The sequence below is a fragment of the Labrus bergylta genome, chromosome 19 (assembly GCF_963930695.1).
Source record: "Labrus bergylta chromosome 19, fLabBer1.1, whole genome shotgun sequence".
NCBI classification, from domain to species: Eukaryota; Metazoa; Chordata; class Actinopteri; order Labriformes; family Labridae; genus Labrus; species Labrus bergylta.
Window position 1 is genome coordinate 7799634 of NC_089213.1, and position 17928 is coordinate 7817561.

General features: G+C 41.4%; 1 protein-coding gene across 1 annotated transcript; it reads left to right on the top strand.

Annotated features, from left to right (window-relative positions):
* Positions 1-1913: 1913 nt before the first annotated feature.
* Positions 1914-9687, top strand: sdhaf3 (succinate dehydrogenase complex assembly factor 3). The gene is made up of 2 exons (XM_020638652.3): positions 1914-2270; positions 9297-9687. The coding sequence occupies exons 1-2, from the start codon at positions 2094-2096 to the stop codon at positions 9489-9491; spliced, it is 372 nt and encodes a 123-aa protein (XP_020494308.1). The 5' UTR covers positions 1914-2093; the 3' UTR covers positions 9492-9687.
* Positions 9688-17928: the final 8241 nt, after the last annotated feature.

A 17928-nucleotide genomic window follows, 5' to 3' on the forward strand; every position in this document is an offset into this window, starting at 1 on the left:
CTCAAGCAAGAAGCAAAGTAGCTGTTTGGATCCAAGAGGGTCCAGTATTTTTAAAGCTCATAAGTTGATACTAGTTTCCTCTCCAAACCAGCAGCCATGCAAAAACTGAAGTGTGAAAACAACAAGCTGCCGTGTTACATTTTTCACAAATGCACTCCTGAAAATATCTAGATAATTTCAGGAGGACTGCGCTGAAAGGATGCAGAAGTAGCAGACGAAGCAACACAGTCTGCTATGTGATGCTATAATGAGAATGTCTGCCTTTAAATCAATGCTACATGTAGTTCACAATAACAACAAAAGAGTGGAGAACAACATACTGGAGAACGGCTGTTTCATTAATTGCATGGAGATCGTAGTGGTAGCATGTATACACTCGATGCACCGTGCAGTAGTCACAGGATGTGAACGTCACTCCCCCCTCCTATTAATTCGAGATATGAATTCTCTGGAGAATATCCTGCTGCGTTCTCACATCAGCTCACTTGGACTTGCTGCAAAAATACCACAGGGGTCCTGCAGGAGAAACGCCGGCTGAAGTCCGAGTGAAAAATTTGGCTGTTTGTGTTCCCACATACAGCTCCTTCTGGGAAATATCAGGAGTTTTTTCAGGAGTTTTTTTCAGGAATGAAAGCCCTATCTCCTAACCCGAGTCCCTACAGACTTCTCAAATGTTGCAGCCTGAAGCCTGCTCTCTGTTTCATTGCACTCCTTCTTTTTTTGAGTCATCTCAGACTGATAAATCCTGAGACTTGCAATCAGCATAAAATAAAGATGAAAATATATTTATACATAATTAAAGATACATTTCAGGCCTGTTTACGTTCAACCTATGACCACAGGACATGAAGCGATGGGATCTTCTGTAGTTTATTGTTTGACGTCTCCATCCTGGGCCTTATGCAAAATGACTCGGATGTTTAATTGCACAAGTCCACAAAATCATAAACTTTGCAGAATAGTGTGACAGACAACATCTTCTCTTTAACACGTAAAACAGAGGAGATGGTGTTTAACACCAAGTATCATGGTGATCACTCACCAATGGTCATCCATGAGCACACTGCAGCACATCTTCTCTTTAACACGTAAAACAGAGGAGATGGTGTTTAACACCAAGTATCATGGTGATCACTCACCAATGGTCATCCATGAGCACACTGCAGCACAGGTGGAGTCCTATAATGTAGGTAGGCTACCTCGGCATCCACATAGATTAAAAAAAAAAAAAAAAAAACGTATGAGGAGGGCCCAGGTAGTCTGCTGAGAAGACTGAGAACCTTCAGTGTGTCCCAGGAAGTGCAGCTTTCATTTCATCAAAATATATCTTTTTGAAGATTGTAGTGGCTATTTGTCCAAAAAAACAACAAAAAAAATTGAAATAAATGAATATCAAAAATAATCAAATGACCACTGATGCACCATGGGGGATGTAATGTACGCAGGCAAAAGAAATCCAATGTCCATGCAAGAGCTGCGGTATTTTGCTGGTTTATTTGAGGAAAACAAACAAAAGAGCAAAGAAAATCGTGGCTCCCGCTGCCTCTCTTGACCTGATAAAAAACAATAGGCCCACCCAGGTGCATGCTGGTCCTCCACCTGCCTCTTACTTAAATAATCTCCGGTGCCCACAGTATTACCCAAATACCTAACAAAAATACTTATACAAAACTAAATTTACTAAACGTTACCCAAAGTCTTTTCTTAATAAAGAAAATGTGTAGAATAACTAAATTAGCAACACCACCCAAATATTAGTAAACTAAATAAATACAAAAACTAATTTTAATCCCAATTAAATAGCTCCAACAAAGATATTTTGTTAATTTATTAATAATTAGGAGAAAACTGTACAAAGAATGTAGTACCCCTCCAGTCCAGCAGGTGGCGGTAATGCACTTATAACTAGTATCCTCCTTTAGAGGAAGAAGAAGGTTGACATCCGAGATAAACAAGGACAGGTTGAATAACTATCCTTGTGGTCGTTTGTTTCTGTTTCTCAGTTAAGTCTTCCACTTTTTAGCTTCACCGAACTGCCGTAAGTATCTTGATTTGTCCGTGCGCTCTGTTTGAGACGGTTGACTTCCGGTTTCATGGCGGTTTCTGCTCACTTACCTAAAGTCCGGTCACTGTACAAGAGGATTCTGGTCCTTCATCGGTTCTTGCCCATCGACCTGAGAGCCCTCGGTGACCAGTATGTGAAAGACGAGTTCAGGAGACACAAGAGTGCATCACCCGAAGAGGTCAACAACTTCATGTCGGAGTGGGAGGTAAACAAACCCGACCCAGGACAGCCCCCCAACCAAACCCCATTCAGAAAGATCCACATTTAGAGTCCTTTTGAAGAGGCTGACCAGGACACATTATCAAAACACACCTTTAACTACTCTTCCAGTAGATAGTACAGTTTAATTTGTTGTTTAGTGAAGTGGTTCCCAACCTTTATTGGCTTGTGACCCCACTTTGACTTCACAAAACACTTGGGGGCCAAAGACATAATAAAAACAAAAATAAAACACATTAACTCTGCATGTTGTAAATAGTTCTTAAAAGTTATGCATGTAAATCGTTTCATAAACTAGAAGCTTTCACATTTTCAATCCAATTGTCTTAATTTGTAAAGCACATTTATAAACAGCAAAGATCAAAGTCAACTTTATTGTCAATTTCAAAATATGCCAGACATAAAATAAGATAAAATAGATAAAATAAAATAAGATAAAATAGATAAAATAAATAAGGTAAAATAGATAAAATAAGGTAAAATAAGATAAAATAAGATAAAATAAGATAAAATAGTTAAAATAAAATAAGATAAAATAGATAAAATAAATAAGATAAAATAGATAAAATAAAATAAGGTAAAATAAGATAAAATAAAATAAGGTAAAATAAGATAAATAAGATAAATAATATTTACAGTAATAAATTCTAAATAGTGCAAAAGTCTACTAGGGATGTAAAGATTACATTTTAAAATCTTGATAAATGGATTCAAAGGTGTCAGGATTCACATCGGTACTCTGAAAAATGAATCGCAGTAATATGGTGAGCGTCAGCAGCTGTAGAGCAAGATTTTTAAATTGAGGATGCACCACCGTCTTTTAAATCGGAGGTGTGGAAGCATTTTGGCTTCCCCCAAGACAGAAAATGAAAGAGGTGAGAAGATAACAGACGAGGCAAAAACTCTCAGAGAAATACACAAATAGAACAACCAACATGATGCAGCATTTAATCCACACCACAAGGAGAAGCTTCAATCACCTCCCCTTGTTGAGAGAAAAAAAACATTAAAAGGCCAAACCACACTGACAAGCAGGTTAGCAGCTCCTAAAGGAATCTTTTTCACTCATCATCTGTCTACAGTCTCATTTTGTAAAATAAATAGTGAGAGAATCATATCTTGAGTTGAGTGAATCGTTACATCCCTAAAGTCTACCAAAGTGCTGCACAGCGACTTTGAAAAAAGCAGAAATGAAAACAGACAAAAACAAACACTAAACGTACATAAGAATACTTCATAACATTTGAATAAACACAAAAAGCTATGTTTAAAGTGCTGCACTTACATAGATTTATATTCTATAATCTGCTCCCTGATAGTAACATAAACCCTCTGGAGATTCACTGAGGACGATGCCTTCTGTGTTGTCGATGGTAGCTGCCGCTCTGTGATTATTGTCTTTCAGGTCTTACACAGAAGCAGTGTTATGTCGGTCTATCGCCACAAGAGGGCAGAGCAGCTCTGGTAAACATTCAAGGAGCAGGATGTAAAATGTGAAATCAGAGTTGGGATGTCGCCAGCCGCCAGACTCCATTGACACACCCACTGATTTTACCTTTCAGTACACTGCAGCTGCCTCGTTGGTTAGTTTGTGTGTGTTGGATCTTAAGTCAACATTTAAAACTTGAGTCAAACAAACAAACTGTGATTGTAAGAGTATTCGATGACTAACATGGGATAAAACACACCGAAAATAGGAATCAATTGAGAACGATCATGTTTTGATGCATCAATGTGCGCAGACGGGTGTTTACATCTGTTGTTTATATAAAAGAGAGAACGTGAGGGAGCAAGGAAACCCTGAGTGAGTCAATGCCCTGTGTGACGCTGTTCAACGCAATATGATTTGAGCCCATTTCCATAATGAAAAAAACAAACAGAATATCAATATGTGGCCGGTCAATGTTGAGATTGTGACCAGCTCGAGCAAATGAATCAGTGGAGAAATGTGAACTTCTTTTATCTCAGAACACTGTTAGGTATGTCATAAATGTCATGTAGAGAACACAAAACAGGTAATTATCAGTATTTTGTTTTTTTTAAAGATTTATTTTTATCGTAGAGATAGGACAGTGGATAGAGTCGGAAATCAGGGAGAGAGCGAGTTGGGAATTACATGCGGGAAAGGAGCCACAGGTCGGTCTCGAACCCGGGCCGCCCGCTTGAGGGACTACATCCTTTGTACATGGGGCGCGCAGGGTAGGATGCACTAACCAATGCGCCACCAGCACCTCAGCATTTTTAGAAAGTAAATGTGCATGATTCATTTGGTAATTCAAGGGAAGTACCAAACTTTTGCAAAGTATAAAAGAAAGAGGAGACTGTCTTGACATTTGTGGTGAAGTTCTCCATGATGCGTAAATGTGAACACGGCGCTGTGCTGGTTCAGCATCGCGCTGACGCTGGTTTTAGGAATAAAACAAACAGGAGTGATGCAAGAGAATTAGAGCAGTCAATTTACATCAGTTTGCAACATGGAGCGGAGAGATGCACGCCGAACTCTGAGGGTTGATATGTACTTCACTGCCCTCCTGTGGCCGCTAAGGATTATTGCAGGTATACGACTATAACTCAACCACGTGTTCTTTCTTCTGGATATTGATCACAGTGTAGATTTATTTTTAAAGACTTGATTCTGCCTTTATTCGAGGGGACAGTGGGTAGAGTAGGAGAGAGAGTTGGGTATGAAACACTATAGATTTTAAATGTATTTGTCTCCCAGGTGTGATCTGATCAGATCCAAAAGCCTGCTGTAGCCCAGGAAAAACCCCTGGCATAGTCCAGTAACTCGTCCTCTTGTTCCCAAAGTATCTCATTTCAACATGAGAGTGTGTCATGTCTTTTTTTTTTTATGTCACTATGGGGGAGACGCAATGTTTTCCTGCACAATTACGCACCGCCCGGGGACGGTGAATCACCCGTCTGCAGGTAATTTCACTAATGAAGTAGATGATGATTGCAGCTGGATTCCTGAGAGGTGTCTTTGTCAGTGGCGGAGCTGTGAGTCCACCGGGGGAAGAGGCAATCACTTTCATTAGGCTTCACTCTATCAGTATGCATTGTTGCTAAAGCCAGAGTCCATTTGTGTTGGTCCAAATGAAGGGATGAGCAGCTTTTACTAAATTTACTCCCCTGCTTTGGCAGAATGGAAACAGTGGAAACATTTCTAGGGAATTTTTGTTTGGGCTGAAGCCACTGGGAGGTTTTATGTCACACAAACAATGAGATCCCTGTTTAATTGCAGCATCACCGAGTCAAACCAGAACAACAGAAGTCCAACAAAGTCCACAAGTAATGGGTTTGAAAAACATCGGAGCTGACCGGTTGGCCCAATGGAGACAGATACTTTAATGACAGGAGATTTAAAAGCTTTTTTTTTTTTTTTTAGTTGATCCAGGTTTTCAAACCCAAGAGAGAATATGTTTAACTCTTAACCTGTGAAAAAAAGAGCTGAGAAAAAAGCAGAAACTGTGATGATTGATATATTGCAATTAAGCAACTTTACAGTGATGTATCATATCAGATTGACATCCATGTGTTGTATTTTTTAATTAATATCAGACAGTTTAGAACCAGCAATTGTATAACCGATCACACAAAGCAGGATGATGATTTCTGTAGCCATATCTTTTGTCCTATTTTTTTTTTAAGATTTATTTTTGGGCTGTTGATGCCTTTACTTTTAGAGATAGGACAGTGGATAGAGTCGGGAACCAGGGAGAGAGAGAGTGGGGAATGACATGCGGGAAAGGATCCACAGGTGCGATTCGAACCTGGGCCGTCCGTTTGGAGGACCAAAGCCTCCACACATGGGGCACGCGCACCACTGCGCCACCATCACCCCACTTTTGTCCTATCTCTTAAGGGGCTTCATGAAAGCAGTGACTTGCATTTATGTCGTCTAGTGACACACAGCATTAATGAAACGTATGAAAAGTTAATTTCCACACTGTTGCACCAACTGTGGTATGTGCGACAAATTCTATCTGCAAGTCAAACTTTGACTCCGTCCTCTCCTTTTCCTTCAAACGGAAGCGAATTTCCACTGAATGTCCACTTCCTCAGAAAAATCCAGAGGAGCAGGAACAGACGTGGAGCGAGACTCTGAATGAGATTACGAGCACTGAGCGTTCAGTGTGTAATCCATTTATTTTCAGAGGCACTCAGGGGAGTTCTTCGCTTTAATAAATCGGCTCCGCTGGGCCAAACAAGCGCTCCCTGAAGAGAAATGTGTTTAAAAGTAAAAAAGAGGTACAAACACACTTTCTTTACCGTCGTGGTTGAACAGTCATTTTCTCACTTTAAACCTGGGCTGTACTAAGATGAATCTGCACAAACTGTTTTGTAATTGCTCCAGAAGATTGCCTCAGCCGACAGCAGTGATTTGGGCAGAACACTGTGTGCACAATTATTAGGCAAATTATATTTTTCAGAATATATTTTATTCTTGAAAAAAAAATCAAATGCTCTTAGTCGATCCAAAATGTCGTTGAACCTCAAACCTGAAAAAAATAAAATAAAGGAAAAGTGAGTTGTGTCTGTGTCAGGGGAATAAAAAGCTGAGCACAATTATTAGGCAACTAAGTAACAAAAATAATATTTCCCAACTTACTCACTCTCAGTTTTTATAGTCATTTATAGTAACAAATAAATAACTCAAATTGACAAATCAGTAACAATTCAGGCTTTCCAGAAGTATTCTACAATTCATTCAGCAGACGCTTTTATCCAAAGCGACGAACATCAGAGAGTAAGAACAACAAAAGCAAGGATCTAGAGAGGAGGAAACAACGTCAGTAGGCGCAAGCGATTAGCTTTAAGTCCGATCGGACACACAGGTGCTGACAGGAAGTGACCAGAGATGCAGAGCACAACATCGACAGCTGATCTTGAGAGTTCTAATCAGAATCAAAACCATCCTAACATCGTCAACATCATCATTAAGAAGGTAGTCGGTGTTCATAAAGAGCTGGGTCTTTAGCTTTTTCTTAAAGCTGCAAAGGGACTCTGCAGATCGAATGGAGTTTGAAAGTTTGTTCCACCACCGGGGGGCGACAGAGGAGATGAGTCTAGTTAGAGTCTTGTTGTTGGAGGTTGGATCAGACGCCTTTCATTGGCATAGCGTAGTGGGGGGGGGGGAGTGTAGACCTGGATTTTAGATCTTAGGTAAGGAGGAGCTGTTTTTGTCTCTGTTTTGTAAGTGAGCAGCAGAGTTTTAAATTTGATGCGAGCAGTAACTGGGAGCCAGTGGAAGGAGATGAACAGCGGAGTGACGTGTGCTCTTTTAGGAAGGTTGAAGACCAGTCGTGCTGCTGTGTTCTGGATCAGTAGGAAGACCTGCCAGTAGGGAGTTACAATAGTCAATGTGTTATATCACAAGACTCTGTACCAGGAGCTGTGTAGCGTGTTCTGACAGGTAAGGTCTGATCTTCCTGGCAAATCGAAATGACCGGGCAAGCGGAGCCACTTGAACCTTAAATGTTGATTGAGCCTTACAGTGGTACGAAAAAACCTCTTCTACAAGGCAGAAACCTCGAGCAGAACCAGACTCATGTTGAACAGCCGTCTGCCAAAAACTGCGTTGGGCTTGGAAAGTATGTGTGTGAAAACTAGAAGAAAGCAAAGAAAGGACCAGATTGATTTGGCTGATACTGTTCTGGTTCTGGTTTTGTTGACCAATTTGTATTTCTATTGTTAAAGTCATGGTTTAAACAAAAGAAATAAAATCCTCAATGCGACTGTACTGGTGACTCAGCTTTCCCAGATAAAATCATCAAAGTGATGATGATGATGATGTGATGAAGTCAGACTCCTGTTAATGTGACAGACAACAAGAGGGAGAGAACAGCAGACACATTTTCCACCCAGACATCCCCCCCCAAAAAAGTCCCTCAATGTCAAACATCTCGAAGTGTGCCAAAGTGTCGGGGTGTTCCTTTGAGCTGCGTCAGGGAGGATGTTTCCTGCTGGCTACTGTCCAACATAATCACATTATGAGCAGGGGGGGGGGGGGAGCATCTCAGATGAATGACTCTTTATGGCTATACAGTGAGAGTGTTCCAAAAAACTCCAGATTCTTTGTGGATGGGAGACCGCAGAGGTTCAGTACGTGGTGCTCTTTGTTTAAGTGATGGGTGGCTTTGTCAGACGTGGAACATAAGGAGGTGGACGGCTTTGACTCATCGTGCACAGGCTGAACCAGACACCACGGGAGATCTATGCGCCCTCGGTTTATTTCGGCTGTAAAAATTAGCATCTTAAAAACAGTTGTTAAAGAGGCCAGGACATTTGCAGCCAGCCTCAAATGGACACTTGAGGAACTGCAGTTGTTTTGCACCTCTGCATTAGCCTCATTTCATCAACACCTGAGGTTGCTGCTTGGTGCATTTATATACAGACATGCCAGCATCCACAGCTAAAGCGGTCAACAGTATGGCTCAACTTTTAAATTGTGTTAAATAAGAACAACGTTTCTTCATCAGGATATAATCATTTAAAAAAACACATACAGTCTGCAGATTTGCCCTCCAATAGGCTGATTGACACTATGCTGGCAGGTGTGGATCGACATGTAAACTGCTTTTAAGGGGGAAAAAAATCTTAAAGACATGATTGAAATACAAGCACAGGTAATAATCATGACTCCACATTTGGTGTTATAGACTCAAATTAAAATCATCGACAGCGAGCTCATGGTAATGAAACACGTCGACCTACAGTATGTGACGCGATGCTGGTGATCCGTTTGAACAGCTGAAAGTTCTGAAAGTCACAGAAGAAGAAGGCTGTCCTATAAATACAAGTTTTACTGGGAGTAACATTCACTGGTGATGGTTGAAAAAATAAATAAGTACACTTTTCAAATCAAATGAGTGACGTGTTTAATGAATCTGAAAGTGGAGATGAGGTGGAAGCCCAGGTGCCAGATGATTGCTGCTATTCCTGTCTCAATCTAAACTAGTTTGTGTCTCTGCCCCCCCCCCCCCACCCCCCACCCCCCTCCTCCTCGCAGAACTACAAGGACACCCTGCAGTCTCAAGTCCTGGAGTCGGCAGGGGAGGGACTCGGCCCTGGGAAACTTGGGGCGGACCTGTGCGAGGGGAAACTCAGCGACTTCCAGGGGGATCAGATCGGCCAACTGTACGAACTCATGCTGGAGTCCACCAAACCAAACAGACAGTTTGACATCCAGGAGGACAGGAAGTGACACAGACTGTAAAAATCAAACGGAAGGGGGCTGTTTGTATCGGCCCGTTAATATATTACCTCAGAGCTGCAGATGGAGAGTGGGACTCATGAAGCTAGGGATACTTGATTGTGTAAAAGTGCTGTATGGTCTGTTTCCTGTGACAATAAAAAGAGGTTCCTCGTGCCGCTCTGCCGGCACATTAAGTCAGCAATAAGTGCTTTTTGTTGTCCACTTTCTTTTGCATGAGTTAAGTGTGAGCTCAAGGAGATACACAGATCAGCAGAGTTCACATTAGCTATGCTTCTGTCAGCCTCGGTGTTCGCGGTGAATTCCTCGTAATCCATGTGGAAATATAAAGACTTCAATATGGACAACGCAGAAGCCATTAGCTGAGTTTGGATGGGGGGAGGGGCTGTTTATGCCTCCAACAGAGTTCAAACATCACAGCCGTTACATCGGAAATAAACAGTAATCAGGCATGTAAGGACGACCCCAAAGAGTCTTTGTGCTGCTTTTGTTCCAGATATGAAGCAGCTTTGAACCCAAACCTGCCACTGACGTCTTTTCTCTTCTTAGAAGCGTGTTGTGTTCGTTGTCCTTTGAAATGTACGATTTTCCTTTATAAGGTAATTCTCTCTTTTCTTTTCTTTTCTTTCTTTTTTATTAGGTGATGCAGAACAACACAAGACGAGTGAGGGACATAACAAGAGCAGTAGTATGTAGGAGACAGGGGAGACACGACGATACAATGCACAGCATAGACAAAGACAAAACAGGCAAGCAGGGAGTAATAATAACGTTTAGCAACTTTGTATGTTGAGGGTGTTGAAGGGCCCTGTTTGTTTGTGTGTGTGTAAGTGGGTGTTTGTGTGAGTGTGTGTAAGTGTGTGTATAATTCAAGTGTACGTTTGTATCTTTTTTTTTTTCTCTCTCTTTTCTTGTAGACCGGACACCCTTAATTTGTCCTAATTGGACGGTCCGTGAGCGGTTGTCGCCCTAGTTTTTGCGGTGTGTCCGGCTCCGTCGCTACCCGTCGCCCCCCCCGTCAACCTTTTTTTTGGCCGCTTCGACATGTTGAATTGGCGTCGAGAGGAATCTCTCTGATTGGCTGTTCGGAGGTTATTACCATATCATTTATTACCGGTTAGCTTGGGCCGCCCATTTGAGGACTGCAGCCTCTGTACAGTACATGGGGCGTGCAAACTAACCACTGGGCCACCAGTGCCTTGGATTTATTTAGTTTTAAAGTCTGAGAGATAAATTGGGTTAGATTACTTTCTGCAGGGATGTACACTCTGCTTCTTACCCTTATCTAAAAGTCTTACACTGCATCAAAAAACCTTCAGCTTGTGCAGAGACACAAACAGAGGAACTTTAAATGAATTTGTGTTGTGATCTTCTGTATGTTTTGGTGTTATATGTAAATTCTCCTCTAACAATCACTGAGTACATCCAGTCCAATCTCTTAATTAAATCAGTGGTTAATAGCAGCAGAGAGAGGCTCTGGCTGTAAGTGATTGAGGGATAATAAGCAGGCGGAGTTTCAGTAATTGTTAAATGTGACCTCCATCACATCCACATAGAACCCAGTAAATGGCAGCACCATACAACACAGAGGGGCTACTCACAGTGTTGGATGGGTGAGGGGTGATCAGGGTCTGCAGAGGGAGGGAGGGTGGGAGGGAGGACACACTTGACCTTGGAACAACATAGAAAATTATACATAAGAAAAAATGTTTTACCAGAACCTGAGTATATACTTTTAACCAACTCATTTTGACTGGTTCCTCACACCTCTAAAGAGCTGGACTCCATCTGCTGGTGATGACTAAGTTATAATGAAGAGCTTCCAAAAAAGCTAGAAGGTAGGACAGTGGTACTGGAAGAACACGAGCATTAAAGCCAGGGTTGCTAATTTTCTCCAGATACACCTTTTAAGATTTTGGTTGAAATTGTCTTTAGGTCCTGACAGACATCAATAACTCATGTTCTCTGAAAAGGGAACAAAGAAAATCCGTCATCTGTAGCAGTTGTAAGCCTGTAAAAACCTAGACTTAGAAACTTAGAAAGTAACTCTGGGTAATGGCAGGGGCAGGCTGTCTGAAATTTCCACAAAATTTAGAGGACTGCACGCACCGTATGAACACGGCGTACGTCGGTTGTATTTGTAGTATTTATTCGAATGATGGGCACAGCTTATAGATAGGATTTGGATCTTCATTTATAAAGGGACTTAAAGAATAAAGCTTTGTGGAGAGCTGAAAATAAGGTTGGAACAGCCATCAAACTCAGACTCCCTCGGTCGTCCTCATCATCCTAAAAACAATTCTCTAAAGACAAAAGCACTCGGAAATTATACTGAACAAGACACAAGGAGGTCGATACACACAAAAGATGTCACCTGGCGGTGCTTCTGTCTGACAGGCATGGAGAAAAAGGGCTTCCAGGGGGATTAGTATAGCACTTTAGTGAGGGGCTGCTGGTCAATTAACTTGACCACTCCTTCACCATAAAACGGGGCTGTGACTCAAAGTGCGCAGAACACGAGACGAGGAAAAATCAATATTCTACGACAGCTTCATTTAGAGTGTCATGTGAGCTGAATTCACTCAGTGGAATCATCCCCAGTGTTTACCTGCTGATCGATGAAATCTATTCAGTAATTCAGAGGTCTATTTGGGTGCAGTGCAGAACAAACAGTGGCGGTAATGACAGGCCGAAGTGGCGCCTGCATCGGCTGAGGAGTCGCATGAAGTTGGAGCCATTTGGTTATCGGAAGGACAGCTCAGATCCAGCAGTGGAACTTTTGTTGACAGTCATTCCCCTCTCTGTTTTCCCTCTGCTTTGGTCTGATTTAATCCACTGTGAGAAAACCTCACAAATATCAGTGTAAAAGGTCAAATTTCTCAACATGAAGTGTGGCTGTTTACGCTGGTTCCCAAAATTAGAAGGGGGTCTGAATATATTTATTTCAAATTTGAAATAGATTTGTAGACTCCTTAAAATTTGGTGGTGCACTTCCTTTTTTATATATAGCCCACTGGATCCGTTTGTGAAGCGGGTTGCAGCACATCTCAATTATATTTGCATGTTCACAACATACAAAACAACAAGTAACTTTTGCCTTTCCATGGTTGCTCTGCTGTTGATTTTCCGTCGAGAATACCCTTTGCTCATATTTCAAGGAGAGCAGAGTTGCACTTCTGGGACTTGCTGAGATGGAAACACGAGCACTCTCTAGAGGCGCAATGACCTTAGGAGGGCGTTGGAAGGAATGCGGCGCAGATGGACGCAATGGGGTCTTGTGGTTACAGTTCCAGAGGACACACAAACATCAAGGCAAAATAAAATGTTCCTTCTATTTGCAACAATATTAAATAAACACAAAGATTTGCTTCCTGCAGGTTCACACAACATCTTGATTAAATAATAAAAAACAGGAGTACTATAGAATGTTTACTCACCTTTAAATCAATTCCACTTTTGTTTAAGGTTTAATTTACGAGTCATACAAACATGGAAATTCAAATGCAAGTGTGGTCTCTTTAATGCAGAGTTATCAGATCCAACAGAAACCCTGTCAGGTAATCTCAAAAGGTCCAGATGCTCCGCTCCGAGCTCCAGATGAATCAATTATTATTGGCAAACACTCGCGGTTATTAGTGTGAAATTAGGAGTGTTGGCAGAACAAACGCTGCCGAGGACAGTCGATACCGTGACTGAACAAAGAGAAATGGGTGAATTATGTGTAACAGTAATCAAAGCGGTGCGCTCCTGTCCTGATGGAGCTCATTTAAGATGTGTCGCATTATAAAATGCTGCACAAGGATTTTATAACAGCAGTACAATACGCTTGTTTAAACTGTTCCCATGACTCGCATGTTTGCAGAAGAAAACTGATTAATTTTTTTGATTTTGTTTCTGACTATTTCGACATTTTATTCTCAGAAGAACGCCACTATTCAAAGAAAAATAATTTAGTTTACAAAATACTGGTTTCGTTTTGATGCTTACATGATGTTGATGAAAAACAACATATTGTTAAAGGGGACATATTATGAAAAATCCACTTCTACAGTGTTTTTGAACATATATTTGGGTAAGCTGAGTGTCTACCGACCCACAAAATGTGAAATAAACCCATCCAGTCCTTTGTTTGTGCGCTGCATAAGTCTTACAACACAGAGAAAAATGCTCAGTTTCAAATTTGCTCTCCTGGTGATGTCACAGTGGGATTCTGGTAAGAAAAAAAAAAACCTCCCCTCCCCTGATATCTCCACCCATGGACTCCACCCCCAGCCTAGAGCTAAACTTTTATTCTTGCTAGCGAAGGAGTGATGTCTACGGGGAAAACTCAGGGGGGGCTCATTGTATTTAAAGAGACACACACACCAAAACGGAGCGTTCTGAGAGAGCTGGTTTATACAGGGTCACAAACCTCCTCTGGTGCTTGATTCATGTTATATTTTGACCAAAGCACAGCACAGATGTTTCATTTAGACCACAGGGGACTGTTTGAAAAGGTGGAGAAGGGGGATAATATGTCCTCTTTAACTTTCATTGGAGCTGACATTCTCTTTAAGCTGTCATTTGGCGTCATTGCTGAGGCAGTACTTTCCAAATTGACGTCAACATTTTTCCCCTTGTTTATTTGTCAGCAGAGGACTCCTCCCTGAATGATTCCCCGCCAGCCTCAACATCATATTTTAATATTGTTTTTAAAATCTGGCAAGATAAACGTTAGAATAATCAAAAAATCAGGACTTTTCTTAGTTTTGTCATGAGGGGGGAGTCAGGCCGTGTACCTCACTTAAGATACTATTGAAATGGAGTCACATTACTTTTTATCCCACCTGAAATATCAATTAAGATTTTATTAATGTAGATCTTAATGTAGAGCCTATTTACTCATCTTTCATCCTTTTCATGCCAAGCTCAGCTCAATGTTGGAACTTACACGCATACATTCATTACAGCTTCTTGCACACATAATAAGCTGTTATGGTGCATTTGTTTTCCACACTATCAGCCAGCACATTTTTTCTGTTGTAAAATGGAGGAGTCAGCGCTAAGCAGATGAACTTCTGCGTGATGATGTGATGGCCGTCTGCTCTCAGACCTGGGTTGATCCGAGGCTCTTCACACCATTTTTTAAAAAGCCATGTTTGAATAAATCCGTTGATGCCGGTACCTGTAGTACCCGCACTAATTGTTCCATTTAACTGAAGCACGGAGCTGCAGAGTTCACGGGTCCATATGGTCAGCTGTGACTCACTCTGACTCCCTGATCCAGAAAACAAACCTGAGCTCGACAGCTGTGTGTGTGTGTGTGTGTGTGTGTGTGTGTGTGTGTGTGTGTGTGTGTGTGTGTGTGTGTGTGTGTGTGTGTGTGTGTGTGTGTGTGTGTGTGTGTGTGTGTGTGTGTGTGTGTGTGCCTGCCTGTTTCACCTCCTCCTCAGATACTCAGCCCACAGTCTGCTGTAACACTGAGTACAGTTCTGTTCATTTGGCCTAAATGTTGTTGTGTTTACTCTGTTGTTTTTCTCTGTTGCATCGTCAGGCATCGTGACAAAACTCCTGAAAACTTCCAATAGATGTGTGCAAAAACACAACGCCATGTCGACCCCAAACGGCCCCACAGACAGGACTTGTGCGGCAGATGCAAAGGCAAACATCTGTCTTGAGAGGTAACTGGACAAGATCTTGAAGAGCCACATGAGGGTCGTCAGCTGAGTGGTAGTCACACGGTGGGGCTGGGGCTTTAGTTGTATTGAGCGAGAATTCAAAACAACATTGCCGGTTTGTGATAGATGATGTTTTCATACAGCCCTACTGGGCTACTACTCTACATATCAAAACCTTTCTGAACCTTTAAGACATTTAAACCTGAAAGGAAAAATAGGGCCCAGGTTGGAAACTGTAGAGTTCCCTTAATTCATGTCACTCAACTGAGTGACATCTTTGACTTTGTCTGGCCAAACATGAGGCAATTACACAAAGAGGCTAAGCTCCTCGCTGATTTTCTGTCACAAACTATTTACTCAGTACCATGGATGACGACAGCGCAGCTTTGTTGATGACGTCCACCCCTCCTTACATTTTCCCCCTTTCAGTCTGGAGAACAACTTGGCTCCTTTGTCACATTGGTTTAGAAAATAAAAAGTTGGATATACTCTGTTTTATCTTTTTAGATGCTGCTCTGCCATCATTATCATCATCACAATCACCACAAGGTGTGCATCATCCGTAGCCTGAACACTGATAAAAGCATCTCCCCTCCCCTTGATCTCTCCCCTTCTGATCGTTCCCATCGGCCCTCGTGAAAAGGAAAAAAAGGACCAGGGGAATGCATCAATTATTCAAAGTCAATTACTCAGCTGGTTTCTTTTTTTTGCTATGGGACACCAGGACGATGTCTGCAGCGTGCTTTTGTGGTATTTTTAGGATTTGATCATACTAGATTATCATGCAGGGACAGCGGTTAAAAACCTCGGCATGATTCAGCTGGTATCTCATTTAAAACCCAGTTTATTTTGTTTTTGCCAAATGTTGCCAACGATTTCTGAATTTAAAGTGAATGATCATGTAAATTTTGACACTTTTAATTTGTCTTCAATCTTCATTTAAAGAAATAAAAATAAAAAATCCACAAAGACTCCAACAGCATCCTGCAAAGAAGAAGCTCTAAAGACTCAACACTCTGATCTCAGCTTTGATATTTGACGCCTCAAGGACTCCGATCATGTTTTATCACAGGTGGCATCTGTTCTGTGGAAAACTCAAATTTTCAAACTAGCATTTTTATCATTTTGACACGTTGAAAGATTCTCCTGCATGTCGCTCCGAGCACATATTCATAAATAACAAGCAGGAAGCTTCGGAGTGACTTTTTGTCTGAGGAAGAGAGTGATGCTTGTATCCAAAGGGTGTCAAAACTTGAAGTACTATTTTGTGAAGTAGACTTTCATCAGTTATTATAGAGCGTGTTCACCCCAAAGGGAAGCAAAGTTGTCATGCTGAGCGTTCACATTAGTCAACTCAAAGACACAAATAGAAACAAATTCCCACTGGGTGACATGCATAATTTTTCCATCATGATCTACGGTTCTATGTTACGCAGTTTCATGTCACTTGTATTTGCACAAGTTGAAGCTGTGTCAAGAAAACCTTTCAGATTTGAGATTAAATAAATAATTGTGAACTCTTACTTAAGTCTCTCCTGATTGAAATAAACAACTTTCAAGGATGTCAATACGCCTGATTTTGTTCTGCCTGCTTTTGCTCTCCATAAGGACGGCTTCTTTTCATGCTTGCATAAAGCCCGCTGATACGTGATTGGTCAATAGCCTACTACTCTGACTACAGACAGAACATTTCCCAAACGAATATTTAGACCCCTGAGTGCAGGATTGACATTATTATCTTGTAACAATACATTTTCAGTGTCCATTCACTATTGATCTCTTTCAAACACTATGATCTATTCCAGTGGTTCTAAACTTGTCTGGCCTCAGGACCCACCTCCAACTCCTCTTTGAAAAACCACGACCCAAATTTCTGATATTTTTCAAGCGATCAGATCTATTCAAAAAGCACTTCAGAGACTTTTCCAGGCACACATTCGCGACCCACTGAAAATGGACCCACTTCTGGGTTCTAAAGCCGCCAGGTGAGAACGACTGATCTATTTAGTATGCACACCATATTGGTATTTAACATGTCGTCAATCAATCAACCTGGAAAAGGATATTGATTAAGTCGACCCCTGACCTGACCTTTCATTCGGCAGCACAGTCAGAGGTGGTCAGAGGTTTACAGTGTCTTCATATTTGCAGCACATGTGCTCTGGATATTCAGAATCTCCTGAGGATGAAGACTCCCGATGTTTTCAGTGATCCATTGACCTTTTATCAAACTTTACACAAATAAACATTTAAAGGTAACAACAACCTTATATTCAGTTGGATGTCTCCCTGTGTGCATTTGGGGAGAAAAATGCACCAGTGACGTGAGGGAGCAAGTTTGATGTGGGAGGGTCAGAGGAGAAACAGGTGGTAGATACTTTGACTAAAGACTTCTCTGCTCTGAGATTCAGGATATATTGATCGGTGTTGGAAGGACAGTTGTTGGTCAATTGAAGTTAAACATACAATATGTAGGATTTTATATTTTGCATTCACATATCTAAATTAATAAAAATTTGACTAAACCCATGTATATATATATATTTAAGTTGAGTACTTACATTACCTCAAATATTTCCAACAGTTATCAAAGCCAGAGAAATCTGTAATTTTAAAGTTCTAATGGGACGTGTCTTGTCGAGGCGGCTGCCGTGATGAGCCTACATGACAGACAGAATGTTTATCGTTACCCTGGAAACAGCAGATGTAAGGTCAAATGCCGCTGCATAAGGAAGCGGGAGCCGCTGCTGAAAGCTGCCGTACGGTTGCTG